This window comes from Diadema antillarum, unplaced genomic scaffold (genome assembly GCF_040938485.1).
Source record: "Diadema antillarum isolate AM-2024a unplaced genomic scaffold, OU_Dant_1.0 scf00000001, whole genome shotgun sequence".
Lineage (NCBI taxonomy): Eukaryota > Metazoa > Echinodermata > Echinoidea > Diadematoida > Diadematidae > Diadema > Diadema antillarum.
In genome coordinates this window covers 3,973,156-3,997,694 of record NW_027270890.1, presented here as the reverse complement: position 1 = coordinate 3,997,694, position 24,539 = coordinate 3,973,156, and the positions used below count along the sequence as shown (strand labels likewise).

Sequence of the window (24,539 nt, the reverse complement as noted above, 5' to 3'; positions counted from 1 at the left end):
GTAGATGACAGGTTCGAGTCCCACTGGTTCTTTTTTCCCGAAATGTTTGTTAATTTATAGATCAGCAGTTGGGATTAAATCACAAACGATAGTGTGTACAAACCTTGCAGACTAAATCAATGCAGGACCCTATCTTATAAAGAGCTATGATTGATTGATTGATTGAGCGCCCTTATGCTTGGTTACCTGGTTCCTTACGTTTAAAGCCTATTCCTCTTCCTGTGATACTTCTGTTCATAAGGTCACCTTATTTCAATATTGCATAGCAATTATTTTAGTGTTGGTCTATACAGGTAGGATTTATTTCTTATATAGCAATGTTCCCACCCCAAGAGCCTGCGCATAAAACAAGGACAGTATACGCAATGTTCCCACCCCAAGAGCCTGCGCATAAAACAAGGACAGTATACGCTGCATGGTAGATAAAACAACCCCTTCTGTGCCAATTACGAGTCAAAATTAATGTGTACCAAAATTTCACACAAACCTATGGAGGGAAAGTCTATGAATCACGTAGATGAGGAATTCACGAGTGTGGACACACGTGCGGGCAAGTGATGGGTTTCTCTACAAGTCTTTTCGCATTTCAATAATTTTGGTTTAGGTCATACAGGAATTTGTATACCTGTTCATAAGTGCACAAGCTATTATGTATAATACCATGTTCATGATAATTATAATAATGATAATAATAATAATAATAATAATAATAATAATAATAATAATAATAATAATAATAATAATAATAATAATTGTTTGGATACAAACTCCAAATTTTATTGTCCGAGAATGGAAATTCTTTTTGCCCAATTGATCGTGGGCCCGGCAGCCACTGAGCAGCGCCAGATCGACGTTGCTCTAACCTTTTCAACTGTTGAACGGCAAACAAGGTAGCAGCAACTCCCATCTTTTAACGTCTTTTGGTATGACGCGGCCGGGGTTTGAACCCACGACCTCCCGATTGTGAGGGCAGCCGCTCTACTCACTCAGCCAACACATAATGTAGTCCCTACACCTATATCTCTCCCCATCTCTCCCCCTCTCCCTCCCCCTCTCTCTTTTTCTCTCCCGCTCTAGGAAATGATTCTAAGTATACAATTTATATAATTGTCCATATTAAATTCAATGTTGTTTGTAATAAAGACATTTTTAAAAAAATGAAAGCAGAAACACGTCAAACCGCAGAAGTGGCATTTATTGTACTAAAAGCGGACCAAACTCTTTTTCATTCACTCCTCATTCATCTCTTATCATCTCTTCCTATGTCATCTTCCCCCTTTTCCCCAGGCACCACCACTAACCACCATTTTTACGAGTCTTATACGCCTCGCTCTAGTGGATTAGCAGAAAAAGGTGTTTTTCACGGCATACATCTACTTTGACTATACGCAAATTGTTAACCCTGGTGTATAAACAAGAATAAGGAGTGTTGTATTGTATACAAGAACAGTGTCAGGACAAAGGTTTTTAGAGGAAAAAAACATTGAAATTACATATCGTCAATGTACAATTATCATGCTTGATGGAGTACTGCAGAATGCCGGTATGTATACTGTGTACTGTTTGCACAGAAATAGAATACATTTTCTCTCTCCCCATTCATCTATGTATACAGGTCCTAAATATTGGAATGATCTCCCAACAGAGGTTAAAAGCTGCTTGTCATTATCATCCTTTAAGCGTAAACTCAGACAGCATGTATTGAATAGCTACAACACACAAGTGCACTAAAATTCCTTTTTATTATGCTGATGGCTGCTCTGTTATACTACTCGGTTGTTGCCATGTGAACAGACTCATGCATATACATTTTAGTTGCATGCTCTCTCAAATTCCTTCCCATCGGTGTTTTTCCTTCCACTTCTAGTAAGACCATGGTCGTGTCGCATAGTTTCCCCTCCTTTCTTTCTTTCCTCTCTTTTATGCATCATTGCAGCTGGCTGGTATATCACATATAGGAATTGCAATTGATTCATGTTCTCCATTTTTTTAATCTTTCCCCGTGTCTATGGAAGCCGGAATGTTTAAACCCTAATAGTACTTAAGTATTCACGTCATTATCACTCCCATGTCTAAATTGCTATGAGAGCAACTGCTATAGTGTGCAGCATGTGGTTACTTGTTCTCATTTTATCACACACATAAATGCATGTGAGAAGAATCTTCTGAGCCCCGAGTAATAGTCATTCTCTTTTGTTTATCATTACTTTTGGTCTTAATTGTACCCGTGCTCCTCATCCTGTTCCCCTTACTAGGCTTTTGTTGGGACCTACACTCAACAAGATTTGCTTTTTAGTATAATAGGTTCCATCGTATTTCTCTTCGCATCTTTTACTTTGATTGAAAATGACACATCGACCGTTATGTATTACTTTTGTATTCCTATTTCTTCATGTATATATCCAAGCTGGACATTCTGTATTATATTTTGTTATATACCATGTATTTTCCATCGAGAAATACGAAAATAAATTGAAATTGAAATTGAAAATTGAAATCTGCGTGTCTATATTCTGCATGATCTGTGCCTACACTTTTAGACGTGGCCCTTATTCTGCGATTACATGCAGGAGGAATGGAGCTCAGCAACCTGTGCTTTAAAATATGTCTTTGAGAGATAACATTTTATTTCATGTTGTAGGAGAACTGCGCTTTCAATGGAAGAAGATAACACCAAGTCCTGTAAGATCCTGCAAATCATCTTGACGTTTTCTCATATAGATCGGTGAACATGACAAAAAAAAGTCGTTCTGCAGCAGTGCCGCAAAGGAGCCAGGGCATACATACCATCTTGTTAAACATTTTAAGCTATAAGTGCAGTCCAGGTGGGTGTTTCATTAAGCTGTTCTTAAAGTTACGAACGACTTAAGAACGACTGGTGACCAGTTCTTGTGCTGAATTACTGAAATGAAAGCACATCAGAACTGATCACCAGTCGTTCTTGATAGTTCGTAACTTTAAGAACAGCTTAATGAAACACCCCTTAAAGCATAAACTATTCATAAAATTAGTCAACTCTGTACACCCCAATCAAACTCCGAGTTTTTAAAGGGAAAAGTATATATTGATGTCCCCAGATTCATCATTTGTTTTTTTGTTTTTTAACATAAGTTATCAATTTCTTATTAAAAAGCTATAAACAAAGCAATATATCACATACATGTATAAACGAAAGATGAGAGTATAATTGTTTCGCTGCGTAGTAAAGATGACTAATGTGGTAAAACAACTGAACAGCGTGCAGAACACTTTTTTGGGGGGTTGAATAAATCATCGATTTCATAACCAGTGAAGCTATTCCTTAGACAGATCAAGTCTTGAATATAGTATGTGAATTAGGAAAATTAAGTTGAATTTACTTTGCAATATATGCGTGAGTTTTGTTCCGGAGGTTTAAATCATGAAACGCAGCTTGAAGCCTTGGTGCGGCTGTCAAGATTGTAAAGAATCACGTCGCTTCATTCTTGCAGACAAGCCATTCTCACGCCCTATATAGGTGTCAGTCTCACGCATCTGGGGCCGTTTTTCACGCCCACATCCCTACTGGGCTTTTCTCATACCTCACGAAAGAGATTCCACGTAAAATGTCAAAGCATCAAAAAGTTACATTATGAGACATTTTTTTTTTTTTTTGTCGAAAGCCAGAATGAGTTAAAATTTTGTAAATGGAATTCGTTATCATCCCTCCCCTCCCTTGGATGTTTCGCTCCATGACACGCCACAAATGTTACGCCTTGCTAGTCACCGACGTCGGTATCTGTTTTCTAGTAGAATAATGACAAAAACATAATAACATTATTCTGATCTGGATTGTCATATTTTCAGGTCTGCAAGTTGTACCTTGAACCTTTACGAGACCTGGATGTTTGTCATATTGTGGAGTTCGCACACCCTAGACAGCCCAACTGTCATGCGTATAATATATATTGTGTAGGTCCCTACCATCAGCACGTCAGAAGTGTTCCGTTTTCTGTGCCGTTTTCTCTTCAAACTGCATGGCCTTGATGTGAAATTCACCCACCTATTATCCAGAAAACTTGCCGGGGAACCTTCCACCATCATAAAACGGGTACGTTCACGTGAAACAAAGCATTCGCAATGCATGCCGTATAGTAGACTTAGATTTTGTCATCTAGGGCCTAAGTTAGTGTTATTTTACGTGTATGGTTCAGTATATCGTGTACGTTGATTTACTCTCGCAATACTTCGCACCTTTCCCAAGAAATTAGAAGGGCCCTATAGGGGTGGATGAGGTGACAATAAGTATAAATGATACACATTGTGTGTAACATAGTCTTCGTTTTGTTCTGTTTATGTTTAAGTTACATATTCATCTTTTTTTTAAATTCTGCCTAGCGTTTCCAATGTGATTGATACGGAAGTCTTGTCTGTGCTGCCATCCAAAGTGTCTAGGATGAAAATCCATGAAATCAAACTATGTGAACTGAGTCAACGCAGTAATATATAAAGCAGAAACAAGGAGGTGACTCACACATCAGTGAGCAGTAATGAACCAACAATACTGGGTAATTTAGATGACATTTCGTGATGTTACGGGTAGACAACGATAAAAGAAAATACAAAGAAAAATCCACAAAATTTCATTTTCAACCACACATTCCCCCCTTGATACTGATACATTTTGTTGAGGGTAATAATTCTCCCTGTTTTTTCTTTGTTTGTTTGTTTGTTTGTTTGTTTGCCGAAAGAGGTAAGTTATAAGTGGCTTTTCATTATGCTAGAAACACGTATGGACAACGATGCATGGACGACGATACTGGAAAACATGAGGAGAAATCCACAAAAATTCACTTTCAAGTTTAAAGTCTCTTCTCTTGATACTGATATATTATGTTGAGGGTAATATCATTCTTCCTGCTTTTGAAAGAGGTAAGTTTTAGTGTTTTTCATTATGTTAGAGACACGAAAATATATTTAATTCTCTTCATATTTTCTTTATATCTCTCTCCTTTTTTGACGTCACGAGATATTGCCTTATCAGCCAGCGATGGCTGCCATGAGACCTTAAAAACACATAAGAATTATATATCTTTGAATGGATTGTCCGTTTTTCTCAAACTTCAACGATTTGTTTTGCTAATATTGCCGCATTTCCTGAATTATAAATAAAGAAATATGCACATTATGTATATGATTTTATGTATATAAAGAGTACAAGTGTGTATGCATATAAAAATACACTCAACAAAAAAAGTAAGTTCCCCCTAGCATTTTTGGATATATCTCAAAAAGTATTTAACCGATTTTCATAATTCAAACGGAAATGAATAAGGAATTTTATTACTCATAACATGAGTGGCAAATCATTGCCACCAGATATCATTATTGGTGTAAAAAAATGCATTTTAGGTCAAAATGCATGGAAACAAAAGTTGCACTTTAGTGATTTACAATGACTTTTACACAAATAATCAAACAATCACGTATGATTCTGAACATTTAGGCATGGCTTATTGCCTATTTTTCTATCTCTTTCTTTTCATGATCATACAGTCACGTATTTTGATAATTGATATGTCCACCATCCGCTCAATGACCAGCTGGAATCTCTTCCTCATACTGTTGACGAAAGTTTGTACTTGGCACTGCTTCAATGTTGGCCCATGGTCTCTGCAAGATGCGCTGAAATTCTTGCAGTGAAATGTCATCTTTCACCTTCCTGCTCGCTTTCCGCTTAATGATATCCCAAAGATTCTCTACTGGATTACAGTTAGGGGAACTTGCAGGCCACTCCATACGTTCGATGCCATTTCCCTCAACAAACTGATCTACAACTTGAGCGCATGATGCAAAATGACCATAAGCACATTAATGTGATCAACCCAAATTGGAATTACAAATCACATGGCTTCTACCAACATTTTCATATTGAAAAGGCTATTGTTTACAAAAGTATGCATAGCATCTGTTTAATAGGGAAGCACATTGTACCTGAAGAAATTCCTGAGAATTACACAATTTAAAAAGGTCATTTGCTAACGTACATAGGAAATGTATACAATATGCTTCATATAGCCTGAAGTGCAACTTTTTTTCCCATGCATTTTGACATGAAATGCGTTTTTTTACACCAATAATGATATCTGGTGGCAATGATATGCCATTCATGTTATGAGTAATGAAATTCCCCATCCATTCCCGTTTGAATTATGAAAATCTGTAAAATACTTTTTGAGATATATCCAAAAATGTTAGGGGGGAACTTACTTTTTTTCGCTGAGTGTATATATATGTGTGTTGTTGAGGATAAAACTGCCTATTGCAACCACCAAAGGAAGACGAAAAAAAAAGTGGCCGCTATAGACACGGTCGTTTACATGAATTTTGTATTGTCGGTCACTAAGGCAGGTTTCAGTGTATTTGGGTTTCATTGTCCTTTAATGTGAATTCAATGGTCGACTATCTTTCGGATAGAAACGCTGTCCTATATATACACTGGAATAGGATTTGGATTGTTAACCAAAATCTTCGTGGTGTTCGGTTCGTACATTCTCGGGAAAAAGAATGTCATTTTGATTTGGGGATGTAGAAGTGGAAAAACCAATCAGGATCCCTTAAACTTAGGATTAAAACAATACAAAACCCTACTTGAAAATACAAGGGTTATCATTTATGTTCATGAGAGCCCGCCATACAGGTTGAATATACTGCCATAATTTCGATCATAAATACCTAGTAAATAATAGCAGACTGCAAATTTATCTCTAGAAGGCGAAATGTCTTGATAATCATGCCTGGTCCTCTTGTACTCATGCAAATTTAGGCAGAGTCGAAAGTCAAAGTGGATTCCTACGTAATCTGCACATAAAATGTTCTTTGTATCAACCCTCTCACCCCATTAATATTAGGAGAGAATACCACTTGAACCAACATGCCACGAATTCACTGGACATGGGTGTTTGCTGCCCTGCTAGTAGCAGTCTCCCTATCCTCAGGTAAGCGCACTATGTACTTGTTTTATAGTTTACAAAATTCAGTTGAGAACCAGAAGGTCGTTATTACAACTTTGGGGGATATCATATTATTTGTGTCACATTGTAGTGCTTGATCTCTTCTACATTATGCTGTCAATTTAAAATTATTTTAAATTTCCAATAAAACGTGAAAAATAAAACCCAAAAGGGCATTATTTTTTCCAGATGTATTTACGCTCAAATCTTAGAAATTGATAGCGCCCATCTGATTCTCATAATCAACATATTTTTTTTTTCAATATCTGCGGGCTGTTCACACAAAGCTGGCAGGCCACTTTTTGCATTGTTATTCAGGATATTATGTATGTTATACAGATAAATATATATCTTTTAATATGTCTCCTCATTTTTTATAACATGCACTTTCTTTTCGTCTTCGCTTATATCATCTTGTCAGAGAAAATGTGAATTTTCTCAACTTCCGTCACCATGTGATAATCACAGTCACCAGAAAATTGCATCAAGTTTTTTTTTTTTTTTTCAGGAGGATATACGACAAAAAGTTTTTAATTTTGAGAACATTATCTTATTTACCCCCATAGCCTTCTTTCAAAGCAAAAATACACACACACACACACACACACACACACAAACGCACATGTACACACACCACACAAACAATCACACATAAAAGCAAACAAATCAAAACAAACAAACAAAAGCAAACAAATGCAAACAAAGAAGGAAAGAAAATCAAAATAAAATCAAATAACCCGAAGAAAAAAACACATTGATCCTCGCGATTATTGCTAATTGGAGAAGTGCAACACTGCCTTTAATGGGGAATTCCAACCTGTGAAGAAAAAGAAAAAGAAAAAACCTCAACGAACAAAAAACGGAATAGGACGTGAGCATAGTCGCACTTTGCCCCGTCTGTATACACCTTTCTGCCAAGAATTCATGATATGATTTTTGTTTCTTTTCTTTTCTCCCCTCTAGTCTCCATACAGTATACCCGTGGCACTGTCACATGACTGTAGGGGAAGGGGAGGGTGGCTGCAGCTGTACCCCATATTCAGAGTTTAGTTAGGGCATTTTAGAGAATTTCTGGACCATCTGTGAAAAAAATTGGTTACCAATAGCTTTCTTCACCAATGTGTTCACTAAGGTGTCTACTAACTCCTCTCAATTAGTTCGAACCCAAATCCTCGTGGAAAATTCTGGGGAGCCAATCAAAATCGAGCACCCGGAGGGGGGCGGGGCAGAAATGGAAATATATATATTTTTTCCAATATAAGCGAGTGGGATGTCTAATTAGGGGTTTCTGGGGGTGCAGAATCGATTCCCACAATTAGTTTTGAGTATAAACAACTCTCTGACCGTGAAATAGGCCACGCCTCCTTTTTGCCCCCGCCGAAATACGTAAATATTGGTATTTTCATACGTATCTTATTGGGTTTATATAGTAGGTTTTTAAGGTGCACTGAAAATATTTGTATGCGATGGGAAGTAGTTGTTCCCATTTCCCTTATATCCATAACACCAAATATAATCATATTACTGTAAATAGGCTTTACTTATTAAATGTTTGATTCTCAATAATTTCGAACCAACATCCTTGTGGGGAAAAAAAAAACCAAAAAAACTGTGGAGCCAGTTAAACCTATGGGGTGTCAATAAATAGGAAGATTTTTTTCCAGTATTAGTTTGTGAGATGTCCAATTAGGGGTTTCTAGGGGTGCTGAAAGGATTCGAAACATAAGTTTTGCGTAAAAAATACTACCTGACCATTAAAATAGGCCACGCCTACTTTTTGCACCCGCTGAATCATGTATTATTGGTATTTCATACGTACATCAGTGGGTTTATTCAGTGAGTTTTTTAGAACACTGAACTGAGTTCTATTATTTAATTTGAGCTGTATCAACTCTTAAAACAGTGAGCAAAAAATACTGCAACATGTACCGTTAACTGTGCAATCCACTTCTCTTACTTCCATTATGCCACATTTAAATCTGGCACAACAGAACTGTATTGAAACCTTAGTACTTTATCCTACTCCCCAACATCTCCCTTACTGCTCCCATCAGCTGTTTGGTTGATGTTCTGACAAGAGTTACCATGCCATTTGCAGCAAACAGAAATGCATAACTCCTTGCTTTTACAACTGCACTTCAGTGCGCTACAGTCCCTTCACAGTTTGCAGCTAACAAACTTCAGAAAATAGTCCTATGCGATGGGGTTTGTTGAAGGGACCGGTGCGTAACCTTGGTCCTCAAGCTTCCATCCATACTCCAAGACATCCAATGATGGAGTTTGCAACATTAGCCAACCTCTGGTTTGGAGATTAGCTCGTAGAGGATGCTCCGCTGCAGCTTCTGTTGTCAGGTTTGATGCGCTCATCAGCAGCCCGCTTGGTGAAGATGTCAAATCTCAAGCCTCCAAGTCTTTCGGGTGGTTTTCCATGGAACATGAGCTTAAATAATACACAGCCGGTTTTAATGATATCATCTTTCTTGCCTCGGATGTCCAGAAACACATCCATGGCCCTTTCCGCCTTGTCAGTATCTCAGAGCTTGTTTACCAAAGTTGATTTGCGAACCCAGAAATCGCTGACACTGTATTGCAGCCAGAGAAGCTGTGCAAGAGTTCAAGATCAAACACTTTCGGTATCTCTCTGGGAGGGCCTCCCTGATCTTTGCGATACTACAAGATGTTTCTTTTGCTCTTGTGAGGAAGATGGGGTGAATCAGCAAAACCATGATATCGGTGTCCTCCGCCCTTACCTCAACAGGAGAATATTTTGCCTAATCTAGATATATGCCCGGACTATAGCAGTGTCTGCATCATCGTGGCATTGCCGTATACACTGATCCCATTTCTACTGAATTTCTCAGCAAGCAGCAGAATGAGCCGGGGCTTGTTGCTCTTGTTGTGGATGAACTTTTCTCTTGGAACGAGGCTTTGATGTCTGGGCGAAAGGGAATGTCACATCGTGCATTCTATGTTCGTCTCGGGTGATCATTGTCCTTAGCAGAGCTGCCGTATCTACCAAAGACTACAGTGATTTGGAGAAACTGGCTCCCCATGGACTTCAAAAACTGAAGGTAGCTCTCGGAAATGCCCTTCCAGGATAGGTCAGCCTCCCGCTTGACGTTGTGCAGTATAGTCATCCACCATCAATAAACAGACTCATGCAGGGGGTTCGTTCAACGCTTTCCACAAATGCTTTCAGAAATCTTGCTTGGGCAGCATTGTCTGGATTTCGCAACTTCTAGTCTTTGTCAAATAGAGACATTGGTGTTGGCGTCAACTCAAATCACAGACCTTCGGTCTTGACTTCACGCAAACTGATGATGATTAGACGGTTGAAGAGCTTGAGTGAGTCAATAACCAGCTTCTTTCCATTGGCTATGGGTCCACTTCTAAGGCTGTCTAATGACTTCACCTTTTGCTTTAGTTTCAATTGAATCCAGAACCGTTCGTCCATTCATCTTGGCCAGCATGGCTCTGCCAACCTCCTCTGCCTGATCAGCGTTGACTGGGTCCTCTGGAGTGCTGCTGAATCCTGTTATAAAGGATACTAGGGTCTTCTTGTCCCATGTTGCATCGAAGAGGTCGATCTCCTCCAACCATCCGAAAATGGCGTTGACAGCATCTTCGTCATTCTTCATCTGGGCTCTTGTGACGTGCGTGTGGTCAGGTACCTCACGCTTGTTCATACCTTGTTCAAGTTCCTGGTGAATGCATGAGAAGTGGTTTAGCGTCTTAACCCAACACCTGTGAGGAGATTCATTCCGGAAGCGTCCTCTGTTAAGACTGTTTGAGGATTTGGCCTCACCCATGAGTGTGGTTTCTATCGTGATTTTAGTCCATGTACCTGACCGCTCATGGTCTGAGAAACTGACTGCATGGTTTCCATACAAAGTGAATTTGGTAAGAGCTTACCAAATTCACTGTGTATGGAAACCATGCACCCTAGCAAGACTTCTGTGGAACCCGTAGAATAAGTGGTGGATGGCTCTTGCGCAACGTCAAATGGGAAGCTAACCTCACCTGCTAAGGGCATTAATTGTCAAGAGATATCTATATTTTTAAAGTCCATGGGGAGCCAGTTTCTCCAAATCAATGTGGTCTCTGACGGATACGGCAGCACCACTAAGGGCCTTGATCACCGGAGACGAATAAAGAATGCTTGGTGTGACATTCTGATTCGCCCAGACATCAAAAGCCTCGTTCCAAGAGAAAAGCAAGAGCAACAAGGCCCATTTTATTCTGCTGCTTGCTGAGACATTCAGTAGAAATGGGATCAGTGTACAGCAATACCATGATGATACAGACACTGCTATAATCCGGGCAGCTCTAGATGAGGCAAAAGATTCTACTGTTGAGGTGAGGGCTGGGGACACCGACATCATCTTTTTGCTGATTCACTCTATCTTCCTCACAAGCGCCAAGGAAATATCTTATGATAATAATCCCAAAGATAAGGGAGGCCCTCCCAGAGAGATACCGGAAGTGTTTGATCTTGAATTCTTGCACAGCTTTTCCGGCTGCGATACAGTGTCAGCAATTTCTGGGTTTAGCAAATCAACTTTGGTAAACAAGCTCTGCGAGACTGACAAGGCGAAACAGGCCATGGATGCGTCTCTGGACATCCGAGGCAAGAAAGATGATATCATTAAAGTCAGTTGTGAATTATTCAAGCTCATGTTCCATGGAAGATCACCCAACAGACTTTGGAGACTTGACATTTGACGTCTTCAGCAAGCGGGCTGCTGCTGGGAGCATCAAAACTGAGAAATTACATGTCCCCGACAACATAAGCTGCAGAGTAGCATTCTCTACAAACTTATCTCCAAACCAGAGATTGGCTAATGTTGCAAACTCCATCATTGGATGTCTTGGAGTATGGATGGAAGCTTGAGGACCAAGGTTACGCACTGGTCCCTTCATCAGACCCATCGAAAAGGACTATTTTCTGAAGTTTGTCAGCTGTAACCGTGAGGGGGACTGTAGCACACAGTCGCCGGCCCTCAGTTGTAAAAAGCAAGTTGTATAATAAAAAGTAAGGAGTCAAGTGTATTTCTTTTTGCGGCAAATGTCGTGGTAGCTGTTGCCAGAACATTGACCAAGCAGCTGATGGGAGCAGTGAGGGAGATGCCTGTGAGTAGGATAATGTACCAAGGTTTCAATATTGAGATACATTTCTGTTGGATTTAAATGGGCATAATGGAAGTAAAAGAAGAGGGAACGACTACTTTTGTTATTTTGCACACTTATTAATCAGTGTTTTACCAACTGTTTTTAGAGGAGGTGTAGCTCAAATTAAGTGATGATAGAACTCAATGCAGCATTCTAACCAACTCACTACATAAACCCACCGAGATGCGTATAAATTAGAATACCAATAATACATGATTCGGCGGGTGCAAAAAGTAGGTGTGGCCTATTTTAATGATCAGGTAGTAGTTTTAACTCAAAACTAATGTTTCGAATCCATTCAGTACCCCCAGAAACCCCTAAATGGACATCTCACACGATAACACTGGCCAAAAAAAAAATCTTCCCATTGTTTGACAACCCCTCCCATTCTGTTGCGTAGATTTAACTGGCTCCACAGTTGTTGTTGTTGTTTTTTTCCACGAGGATGTTGGTTCAAAACTATTGAGAATCAAACATTTAATAAGTATACACAGCAGTAATATGATTATATTTAGTGTTATGGATATAAGAGAAATGGTAACGACTAGTTCCCATCGCACACAAGTGTTTTCAGTGCACCCTAAAAACCCATTATATAAACCTAATGAGATAAGTATAAAAATACCAATATTTACGTATTTCGGCGGGGGCAAAAAGGAGGCGTGGCCTATTTCACGGTCAGAGAGTTGTTTGTACTCAAAACTAATTGTGGGAATCGGTTCTGCACCCCCAGAAACCCCTAATTAGACATCTCACTCGCTTATATTGGAAAAAATATATATTTTTCCATTTCTGCCCCGCCCCCCTCCGGGTGCTCGATTTTGATTGGCTCCCCAGAATTTTCCACAAGGATTTGGGTTGGAACTAATTGAGAGGTGTTAGTAGACACCTTAGTGAACACATTGGTGAAGAAAGCTATTGGTAAGCAATTTTTTCACAGATGGTCCAGAAATTTTCTAAAATGCCCTAACTAGTTGAAGAAAAAAAAAAAAAGCACGAATGATTGAAAACTCCAACATCGACCAAACGCGGGGGGGGGGGGGGGGGCACACACATGAATAAAGAAAGTTGAATAACATTATGACATTATGATCAGGTTTTAGCACTATAAGTGATAAACCATGCCTCTGGTATAAAAAAATACCATATATATTACTTGATTTGAAACAACAAGAAGAAACCCTTCATGTATGAACCCTTCAATGTATATGCAAGTAAAATATAAGGATTAACATTCTTTTTTTTTAGCACAATGCATAACGTCATACAAATAATTTGGAAATCAATATGAAACTGGGCACTTCCGTCCTACAAATCCCAAATTATTTGATTTGATATGATTTGATTTATTTCTGCAATTTTCACAAAGTTATACAACATAAAAATCTTTCCAGTACTATAACATATTATATCTAACACAAGATGAATGGAAATACGGTCATAATGTATCAATAATGAAATATTGTATATAGGTGATTCATAATCATACATAAACAATTGGAAAATCATTGATTTTCAATCAAACTGAAGGAGACCGTCATCTTAAGCAAGTAAGCTGAAGTTTGAGTTTGGTGGCTATGGCTTAGATTTCTTTACAAATCATTTAATACATATTGTCAAATTGTGTAAGCGAATAGGGCAGCTACAAAATGTATCAGTGCAATGGTGAGTTAGGATGGAAGTTCATATGTGCAGATTTGTTGTTTTATCATTGTTAGTGCTATTTGAAAGAGAGAAAAATCTGTGTAGATAAATTTTCATATGAAAAATGATATACTTAATCTTCATTGGTGCGTTTTTATGTATGAACACGAATCATGTAATATAACATTGTTGTGGAACGAATAAAGAATATCGTAGCAACTATAATCATGTCCGCACGCTGTGTTTTATCTAACACAAATAATAGTAATATAAATGATTTCAGCAGGATTCGTAGGAATTTAAAAAAAGAAACCCTTCTGGTGGTTCTGAGAAAAAAATTTGGGAAACGAACATAATCAGTGCTTGGGATTTTACTTGCTAATTTTGGACCAATATTACTGAAGTTTGAGTTATCAATAACACAAAACACACAGACATTTTGGTCCACACATTTGGAATAATTTTCATTACAGCATAGAATCTTTATACTTTAAGCTTCCTATAAAAAAACTACACTTAAGTAACAATGATTAATACCCCCCTCTTTTCATCAGGGTAACCCCCCCCCCCCCCCAAAAAAAAAAGAAGAAGGATGCTTTAACTTTGCGAAAATTTACGGTCTGAAAATAAGTCCAAAATTATGTGATCTTTATGATTTGGAAAGTGCAAAAATGATACGAATATCTGATAAGCATAATATGCAGCTAGCAAGTCACAAGGTAGAATGCGAACAGAAATGAAATCATGAATGCCATGCTGGGGCACATTATTCCAAAATGGGTATTACGAATACCTGTATCGATCACCAAAAGATCATTCCATTGCAATCCAAACTCTGTCAGTATATGCACAGCATGTGTGACTTCATTGTTGGCCTTTGAGTCATGACCTCATTTACATGGTAATTAAATTAAGGATCGCTTTGAACGTAAACCTCTTACAGTTTTAAGATTTTGTCTTGGTTTGATAGATGTTTATCATCTCTGAGAAAAGATAAAGAACACCGGAAAGAAGAAAAAATGATCTTCGCTGTCTAAAGGTTCACTTAGATTTATGCTTCTAAACTTTAAATCAAGATATAAAGGTTATTCCTTAGAAACCAACAGATGAAAATACTTTGCTGCTCTGGTTGAATTGTACTTTCTCCCAATAAAATGATTCACAGCTCATCAGATTCTTGTTCGGAATCGTTCTTCCCCGATTCCATACGACTGTGGAACTCGCTGCCAAGTTCAACCATTTGCACCTCCACAAACGAATTTAAAGAGGAGATGCAAAATATCCAGCTCCGGTAGAAGGATGCATGGTTTTTACTCCCACGTAGTTAGTTTTTATGAAGTAATTGCACAGCACACTGCACATCACTCTAAAGTACAACGATACACCTCATTGGTAGACTGTACTGGAAAGGAAGAAGAAGAAGAAGAAGAAGAAGAAGAAGAAGAAGAAGAAGAAGAAGAAGTCAACAATGGAAGGACAAATAATCATGCCTCTTCTTAAAGATAACATCGTGTTTCATGTAAAAATGTGTGTTACGCGGTTTCTTTTCTTGACATGCAAAAACAACATATAAAATGTTATCTTATCATCGTAAATTATACGTTGATATTTTGCTTAATTTCAAGCTTGGTTCTGTTTAGTATTGTTTTGCAATGGTTTATGTCATTTGAATTACCAAATCCATCTCCTTCCTTATAGAAGTGAAATATCCTAGTGACATTAAATTGATAGAGTATAATATCCATGAAACGCTGATATCAGCTTCTATAGAATCAATACAGGTCTTACACTTGGTTTTTTTTTTTTAATCATGAATATGTGTTTTTGTAAATAATATCTATGTTTATAATTCATCTACAGATACGAAATATATATCCATATACATGCATAAACATTTACATATACACGTACATATGTTGCATGCATACAAATTGAACTTGTTTAGGATTCTTTGGGTAAATGCAATGACAAAATATCGTATGATTTATTGGGAGAGGAGTTGCTTACAATTCACAACCGTCTCAGTTGATCTTAGCATGAAAACACACACACTAATAGCAATCATGCGTAAATCGGCAACCCTGCTTGGGTCTACACAGGATAGGAAAACTAAAAGAAAAAAAGGACCGAACAGCCACTGAGAAACTACATTGTGCATGGGTTTATTTTTAGTCACAGAGTAAGGACAATGCTTTGCTCACTGGAGTTTGGAATTTCAGATTTGCTAAAGAAAAGAGTTCAGCCTTAACCCTGTAAAGCCCAAGGGGGGGGGGGGGGGGGGCACATTGTGCCCCCCTACCAGATTTTCATTTGCCACTCCGTAGCCCTTTATCTGATTTCAACCAAATTTGGTGACTTTCCCTAAAATCTTATTGCAAACATTTTGATGTATAATTTAGCCATATTTGATGTTGCTGGTTGCCATGGCAACCATAAACTGACAACCATATCAGTCAGATTTTGCATCTTTTTTCTGTTCCCATTTCATTTAACGGCATTACAGTGTATGAAATGGGTGTTTCTTGGCTGAAATTTATTGAAGGAGCAAAATTTGAAGTGATTATGGTCCTGGAAAGTTTTTCTTATTATTTCCTTTGTTATTTGTGTGACAAAGGCATAAAACAATAAATATAATAGAGATAATTAAAAACAATAATATTTTCTAAAGATTGCCCTTCTGTTTTGTGTTATTTTGATTCTTTCACCCAAGTTATGCTTCTAATACCATTAGTTTATCATATTATCAATTTGCAATCTCAAAATTCCACCATTATGCAAATATGAAATGTCATAACTACATGTACCCATCCCAAACATTTCACCTCAGGTCTCATAATGTACTTCTTTTTGTTGATATGAATAGCGCCGCCTTGTGGTGCCCTTGAGAAATTTCAACCATAACAAATAATACGATTTCATTTGCTTACCATTTGTGGCAAATATGAAAATGATTGGTCTATGATAAGACATATATAATGGGGATAAAGAAATAATACAGAAAAACCATGTTTTTTGCATATTGTTTCTATTATTTCTTTATATTTTGGTAAATAGCGCCCTCCATGGGTGACCTTGAGAAAATTCAAATGTACGGTCATGTAGAGTATGATTTATTCTACCCATGTGCCAAATATGACGATGATATATCAGATAATAAAAAAGTTATATGGGGGGGGGGGGCACAATGTGCCCCCCCCCCCCCCCTTGGGCCTGCGAGGGGTCAAAATAGCTTGGGCTTAATAGGGTTAAGGCGTGTAACACGCAAAAAGAAACCACCCTGAACAATACCTCTATCATTGGTATAGTCTTCATATTGTTTGCCCATAAGGATTGTTCTAAAGTTTAAGGTTCTGACCCTTGTAGTCAAATACCTTGAAGGAAATGCCCTTACCTATCTCAATGAACTCATCAATCATATTTTCACGGTTGTAGATTATACTCTCAAAGTCAAAGAATCTCCTCCCTGAAATCAGTGAGAAATCCAGGACATAGTGGTAGGGTTTGTGGGTAAAAGACAGTAACATAATAGAAAAACCTTGCCCTAACCATGATATGTTTTTCAGAATTTTGACAAGTTACAATTGAGTATATGAATATGAATATGAATATGAATATGAGTATGAATAAAGAAATAATACAGAAAAACCATGTTTTTTGCATATTATTTCTATGTATTTCTTTATATTTTGGTAAATAGCGCCCTCCATGGGTGACCTTGAGAAAATTCAAAAGTACGGTCATGTAGAGTATGATTTATTCTACCCATGTGCCAAATATGACGATGATATATCAGATAATAAAAAAGTTATATGGGGGGGCACAATGTGCCCCCCCCCCCCTTGGGCCTGCGAGGGGTCAAAATAGCTTGGGCTTAATAGGGTTAAGGCGTGTAACACGCAAAAAGAAACCACCCTGAACAATACCTCTATCATTGGTATAGTCTTCATATTGTTTGCCCATAAGGATTGTTCTAAAGTTTAAGGTTCTGACCCTTGTAGTCAAATACCTTGAAGGAAATGCCCTTACCTATCTCAATGAACTCATCAATCATATTTGCACGGTTGTAGATTATACTCTCAAAGTCAAAGAATCTCCTCCCTGAAATCAGTGAGAAATCCAGGACATAGTGGTAGGGTTTGTGGGTAAAAGACAGTAACATAATAGAAAAACCTTGCCCTAACCATGATATGTTTTTCAGAATTTTGACAAGTTACAATTGAGTATATGAATATAAGAACGACCCAAGTCCATGGAAGACCATTTCGAGTAAACTAAAAAAAACTTTCATATCTTTTTTCTTTGTCCAATAATATTCTATTTAACTGTGATGGGAAGGCAACATTGTATATACAAATTAGAACATATATTATTATGACAATTAACGTTAACATTAATTGTGGAGAGGCCATTTTGTGTGATGGACTTGGGTCGTTCTTTGATTCATATACATGATATTCTGCTATAGAGATGAGAGGACGAGAGAGGGCGCTATAATATGAATGTAAGAATGACCCAAGTCCTTCATTCTTACATTCATTTAAGATTTAACTCATTTATTTTAGGCACTTCCGGGGGTAATTAGGATTTATCATTTATACACAAGATGAGTCCATGCATAAGCTACAATTTCCCATGTCAAACTGAATTTGGCCAAAAATTGGACTTGGGTCGTTCTTATATTCATATACTCAATTTATGTTCAAACCTTAACTTTTTGGTAATTGTTGATTTTGTTTGATAGTAATTGATGAATAGAGAAAGTTTTGTAGGATTTCTGTTATTATGAATACGCATATCGTATAGAATATTTTCGTAAATATTATTATGCGTTTCTAAGAAGTGAATTCTATTGTCATTACTAATCGAATTTTTGTCTGATAATTTTTTTTCTCGCTTGCTAAAAAGTTAAATGCAGCGTTTATCAAGTGTGACCTTGTGTTTTGGGTATATCCTGTGTGCTTGGCTTCATCTACTTTATACATTACGGGACAATTCCAAAATTTTCTAGTGTCATTTCAGCTGGTGAACGGAGCTGTGGTTTCCACTGAGCCAGAGGTAAGACTACGACAAGGCTTTCGCGGATTGGTGCCATGTACGGTGATCCGGAAGATATCCACAGTCAGCTGGAAGAAGGGCGACGTTGTCGAAAACGCCGTCGATGTTGTGACACTGGATATCTCCAACGGACACATCAGCGGTCAAGGATTTGAAGATGGGGAGTTCACAGTTGCCTCAAATTATTCCCTCATCTTTGAAAACGCCCTGTCTAAAGATTCTGGGAGATACTTCTGTGAGGTGACTGATTACGGAACAGGATCCAAGTATAGGAATCAATCAGATGTGACGGTATTCGGTAATTTCTCATCAGAACCAATGACTTGTAATTACGTGTGTGTGTGTGTGTGTGTGTGGTTCAAATGGAGCTCTATTTTTTCAGCTACCCAACATATCATCATGATCATGCAATATGGAGTGTAAATGATAATTAACAACGGTAACACGGCTCATAACACAGGCATAGTGTGTTCCTATATGATGTGGTCAAGAAAAGGAAAGACTACGATAACTATAACAGTTAGAAATGTTATGATAGCGTTACAATAATAGTGTTATTACAAGCAAATGCACTTACAATAAAGAGATTTTAACCCTAGAAAATCTCGTTGACATACACCAAGAATTCTGAGGCGCCATTTCGTTGATGTAATGGAGATTGGATTAGTATTGAATTAATGTGCATGTCTCATTATTTCAACAGTCTGTAGAGCCAATTTTAGGATTTGCTTGATGTCACCAATACTACAAACCACAAATATCACAGGCTTAGTGTGTTGATGAAACATGTATCCAGCACCTGGCAAACTGTTTTAAGCATCATATGTTTGTGCATTGAAACATCTTTAGGGGTTATGTTCGTTATTCCAAAGGTTCTCTATTCCAAAAATGAAGTTTCGTTTATCAGAAAAATACAGATTTCGATGAAAATAAGATATTATTGGGGGGGGGGGGGGGGGAGGGGAGCTTCAGGTGTGAGCTTCTTCAATTTGTCTCCCTCTGCAAATAAAATTTGTTAAGATCGCAACTGCTGGTCTGTAAATTAATAAACATGTCGTAAAAAAGGAACCAGAGGGACTCGAACCTTTCACGTACTGCTTTCTAGGCGGCTGGTGCATGGTAGTGCGCTGCCCGGAAAGCAGTAGATGACAGGTTCCAGTCCTGCTGCCTTTTCGAGACATGTTTGTTAATTTCAGATCAGCATTTGCGATCTTAACAAATTTTATTTGTAGAAGGAGGCAAATTGAATAAACTCTTACCTGCAAACAGATTTTCTTTATACCTAGACGGTCGTTTGAATGGGGTTCGTTAGTTTGTGGCGTCAGTAACAAAGGTTCTTTAATACCAATATGAATTAAGGTCTTTTAGGTTCATTATTGAATTAAAACATGTAGGAATAGGGTTCGTTATTCTGGAGATTCTTTGATTTTGAAGTGAAAAGACGGTGCGAACTTACGAACCTTCGGAATTACCAAGCCGTGCGTATTTTCATTGTCTGATTGGAAAACTTTGGAATAAAGAACATTACTTAATTTTGAGATTGACAAAGCTTCATAATGAAGAAGATCAACCATCTTGAGAAGGTAACTCACGTAGACAAAATGTGGCTAAATCTGTAGGTTTGCATGATTTATAAACACATTTACATCTCTGCGTCATTATGACGATGATATATGTACATATATACCATATTTGTGTAGACGTATATAAAGCATATGAAGAGTTTGTTCGCAAAAACCAATAAGTCCATATTTGCCAAATGGAGATATTTGCGATTAAAGGTCAAGAAAAATAAAGAGAAAAATAAGCACATTTTTGCTTCTTTTGACCATAACTTCAAAAATGTATCTTTTTATGTAGTGACCAATATATCATTTAAAAGTTATTATTTTGTACTTTATGACAGAGACCGTACATAAAATCTTCAGAAATGGACTTATCGGTTTTTGCGAACAAACTCTATTATATTATAACACGTTTTGATTTTCGTGGAGAAAAAAATCAAAGGTATGTATAGATCTATATATAGTACATGTATAAATGTTTATGTATATATATATATACATATATATATATATATATATATAATATATATATATGTGTGTGTTTATGATAATTATAATAATAACAATAATATATATATATATATATATATATATATATATATATATATATATAGTTGAGACAATGAAATGATGACAAAAGACGTCGCAAGAAGCCGGCTGGTGGGAAGCTTTCGACCATGTCGACCTTGGTCTTCTTCAGCTTTATCATCTGCTATTCAAGCAGAGTAACTTGGGTGTCTTGTCGCTGTCATCATTACATCGTCTCGACTATAATTCTTCCTAAGATGACAGAGGCGTACGGTATGAGTATCAGCATCATCGTACAGTATATGATATATATATATATATATATATATATATATATATATATATAATATTCATATTTGTTCTTGTTTTTATCAAAAGTATTTATTTTCTTTAAAATCAAGACGTGTTGAGCTATAGGGATATACAGATCTATAGGTGTCGCGAATAAATAAAAGCGCACAGCAAACAGTAACTTACGTCTTACCGGCACACATTAATATTTTACGTGCTCAGATCCGCCAGTCATCACCGATGCAAGTCGTGTTCTTCAGTATGGTGACCAGGCGATCCTGAGGTGTCAATATGAAGAGGCGATTTATATAGTTCAGTGGAAGAAGGGGAGGACCAAAGACGATTCAGAGGTGCTGGTTCAAATTGTATTGGACCGGGACAGTAACCGGACTCAGCGAGAGTTTCCTCCGGGCTACCAGGGTTGGTACAACATGACCGATAACTTCTCTCTTGTCATCAACTCAACAAGGATACAGGATGGAGGAAGGTACTTTTGTCTTGTGTCAGATCTGGCAACCTCTATAATTCTCTCAAACTCGACGTATGTTGACGTTGTTGGTAAGTACATCCTTGCATTTTGTGATGACGATTGAGAATAATTAATATGATAATAATACATTTATAAAGATGACACAATCAATGTCCCAGAATGTATTTGTTCTACACTTTGGCTAAAGGCGATATTATAGTGAACCAACAGAATTAAACGATGGGCGTAATTTGGACCCGACGTTTCCTCTCAAGGTAACTTATCCACATGAGTATACATTCGTCAATGATTTAAAATGTATCATGTTAGGATCGTTTTGGGTGTTAAGTGTGAGAATTAGGCATGGATAAACCAGGAAAAGCCGTCCTCAGACTAATTTTAGAAAAATTTGACTACTATAGGACTCTCTCACAACGCTTTGATCCTACAACAAGACTTTAGCACATCATGTCAGATCTCTACCTCCATAGGTGTTTTCATATAGATTCCTACCTCTACATGCTTTAGGCTGAATCAGTGCCAGGTGAAAAATTAAACAAAAACAAGCGCAGCAAAATTGTCACTACATTCAGCCTCTAAGTAAGTAGAGAATACAATAATTTGTCAATACAATTTTAGCTTAATGTGATAATTTCGTGTAGCTTTAAATCTTTCCCGTGATAAAAACATTAGAAAATCGAATAGTCATATCGCTCCCGTTCTGAATTCTGCAATTTCAATCGACGACTTTGTGGTATAGGCCCTACGTAATCATTCTTACACATATCTTTTCTTTTGAATAATCAAAAACTTGGCAAAATATTTACTTACAATGCAACATTGTTTTTGCTTAATTTGGACCTGAGCTTTAGTGAAAGAATGCGGATAAATAAAACTGGAAAATGGAAAACCCTGACTGAACGTTTCAAGGAAAGTGACATGACCTGTATTTATTAACTATAGGTGTGCCTATATATCTCTATGTTATTGTGTGTTTGAGTGCGATGACCTCACGAGAAAAAAAAACCAAGACATAACTTTCTTTTTCTTACCTTTCTTATCACATCGTTTGATTACCCTTACCTTAGCTCGCGTGTAGTGAACGAAACCGTGACACCATGTATATGATGCATTTCTATTCGTTTGAATTATGTATGATTCACGGTATATGGCTCTGAAGTGATATCATTTCTCTTCGTGGAGACGAAATGTTTACATGGTATTACTACCATTACATTTTGCTGTTATTTGAAATGTTATAACCGCAACATTGACGGAGGTGTTAACTTTTGTGTCCTACGTGCAGCCACACCCAAAGAAGCATTTCCGGAAATCAATACCTGCATGCCGATCAGTACAAATGGATCAGTGCAAACTTGCGAAATCTGTGAGGACAGAAACACGACAATAACTCTCACATGCACTGTGACGGGGTACTATCCCAACATCAGCTTGTCATTCAGCGATGCCTCAAACATGACAAGCATGACTAAAAGAAATATCTCTAACGATTCGGAAGGACTACTCACCCAGGTTGTTACAATAGAACTGTTTGTAGGAACCGAGGAGATGTGTGGTACCTCGTTGGTGAGAGCCAACCCGGTTACATGCACAGCTAGCATGGCTAGCGGGCTACCTTTCGGAACCACGAGAACAACGCAGGGTGTGTTTACGCCTACAGAGACTAAAGGAAACCAGACGGATAGAAATGACGCTGTAGCCATATGTGTTCAAGACAGCAGCACATGTAGACGTGAGTATAGAAATATATGTTTTTTGGTGTCGTTCATATGGATTTGAAGCATTTGTGCCATCACTTTGGCTGAGAGAATCACGTCCAGCTATATCTCTTATCTTTGACCAAAGAAGAACGACCTACGACATTGCGTTTCGTTATTTTAGTAAACTTCAAAATTTAATAATAACAACTAATAGACTCCTACGTTTGCAGAACATCAAACGTGTCAAAAGCATAGACTATAATCCTGTCTCATGGTGCGTTTATCAACTCACTTCCGACGCAGAATATAGGTGAAGAAACAACTTTCAGGGAGGTTTTGGCAATTAGGCGCCGTCAAATATATCAAAAAGGTGAATGACGTAAGCACGCATAGTTTGATACTCATAATCTCGCTCCGCCTTTCTTATACAATACCTTAATCACGACAAGCAGCCTATAACATGATTTACTCTTAAATTTAGTTTTGTTGTTGTTGTTTCCATGAAAATCAAGATGTGATAAAATATAGGGATAGAATTACGTAAAGAAGTCAGGAATGATCAAAGAGCACAAGGACCGCACCTTCCATATTATGTCTTAAAGACAAACGGGAATATTTTACGTACTCAGATCCACCTGTCATCACCGATGATAGACGTGTTCTTCAGTATGGTAAAATGGAGAACCTGACGTGTCAATATGAGAAGCCGGTTGTGCAATCTACTGGATGAAAGGAGATACCTGTGCAGATGCAGAGCAGCTTGTCGAACTTAACCTCTACCATGAGATAAGTTACCGAGAAGGTCTTGGGTACGACCAAGGTTGGTACAACATATCCGAAGACTGCTCCTCGTCATCAACTCAACAAGGATACAGGATAGAGGGTGGTACTTTTGTGTTGTGTCAGATCGAGCAACCGGAAGACGTATCGTCAACTCGACGTATGTTGACGTTGTAGGTAAGTTCCTTCTTTTGTGTTTATCATTATGACCTCTGGAAACGATTAATATGAAAACGATGTATTAACAACGAGAATATAATCATCCGGAATTACACGATACCTCTTCCACGCAATGACGAATGAGACATGGCGGGTCAACGGCTAATAGCTAAACGCCATTTTTGAC

The 24,539-nt window shown here is 37.7% G+C and overlaps 1 protein-coding gene across 1 annotated transcript; it reads left to right on the top strand.

The window, feature by feature from the left end:
- The first annotated feature begins 3,964 nt into the window (after nt 1-3,964).
- LOC139718237 (uncharacterized) lies at nt 3,965-24,150 on the top strand. Its single transcript, XM_071629750.1, has 6 exons — nt 3,965-4,069; nt 6,870-6,956; nt 18,793-19,137; nt 21,446-21,781; nt 22,999-23,445; nt 24,043-24,150. Exons 2-6 carry the CDS (start codon nt 6,893-6,895, stop codon nt 24,141-24,143), a joined length of 1,293 nt encoding a protein of 430 aa, XP_071485851.1. The 5' UTR covers nt 3,965-4,069; nt 6,870-6,892; the 3' UTR covers nt 24,144-24,150.
- The last annotated feature ends 389 nt before the right edge of the window (nt 24,151-24,539 follow it).

What these genes read in the sequence shown, in the direction of transcription:
- LOC139718237 (XM_071629750.1), top strand. Translation starts at nt 6,893, where the DNA reads ATGCCACGAATTCACTGGACATGGGTGTTTGCTGCCCTGCTAGTAGCA. An exon ending in AGCAGTCTCCCTATCCTCAG is followed by an intron (nt 6,957 to 18,792) that starts GTAAGCGCACTA and finishes AAAATTTTCTAG; the next exon opens with TGTCATTTCAGCTGGTGAAC. An exon ending in AGACAGCAGCACATGTAGAC is followed by an intron (nt 23,446 to 24,042) that starts GTGAGTATAGAA and finishes TTACGTACTCAG; the next exon opens with ATCCACCTGTCATCACCGAT.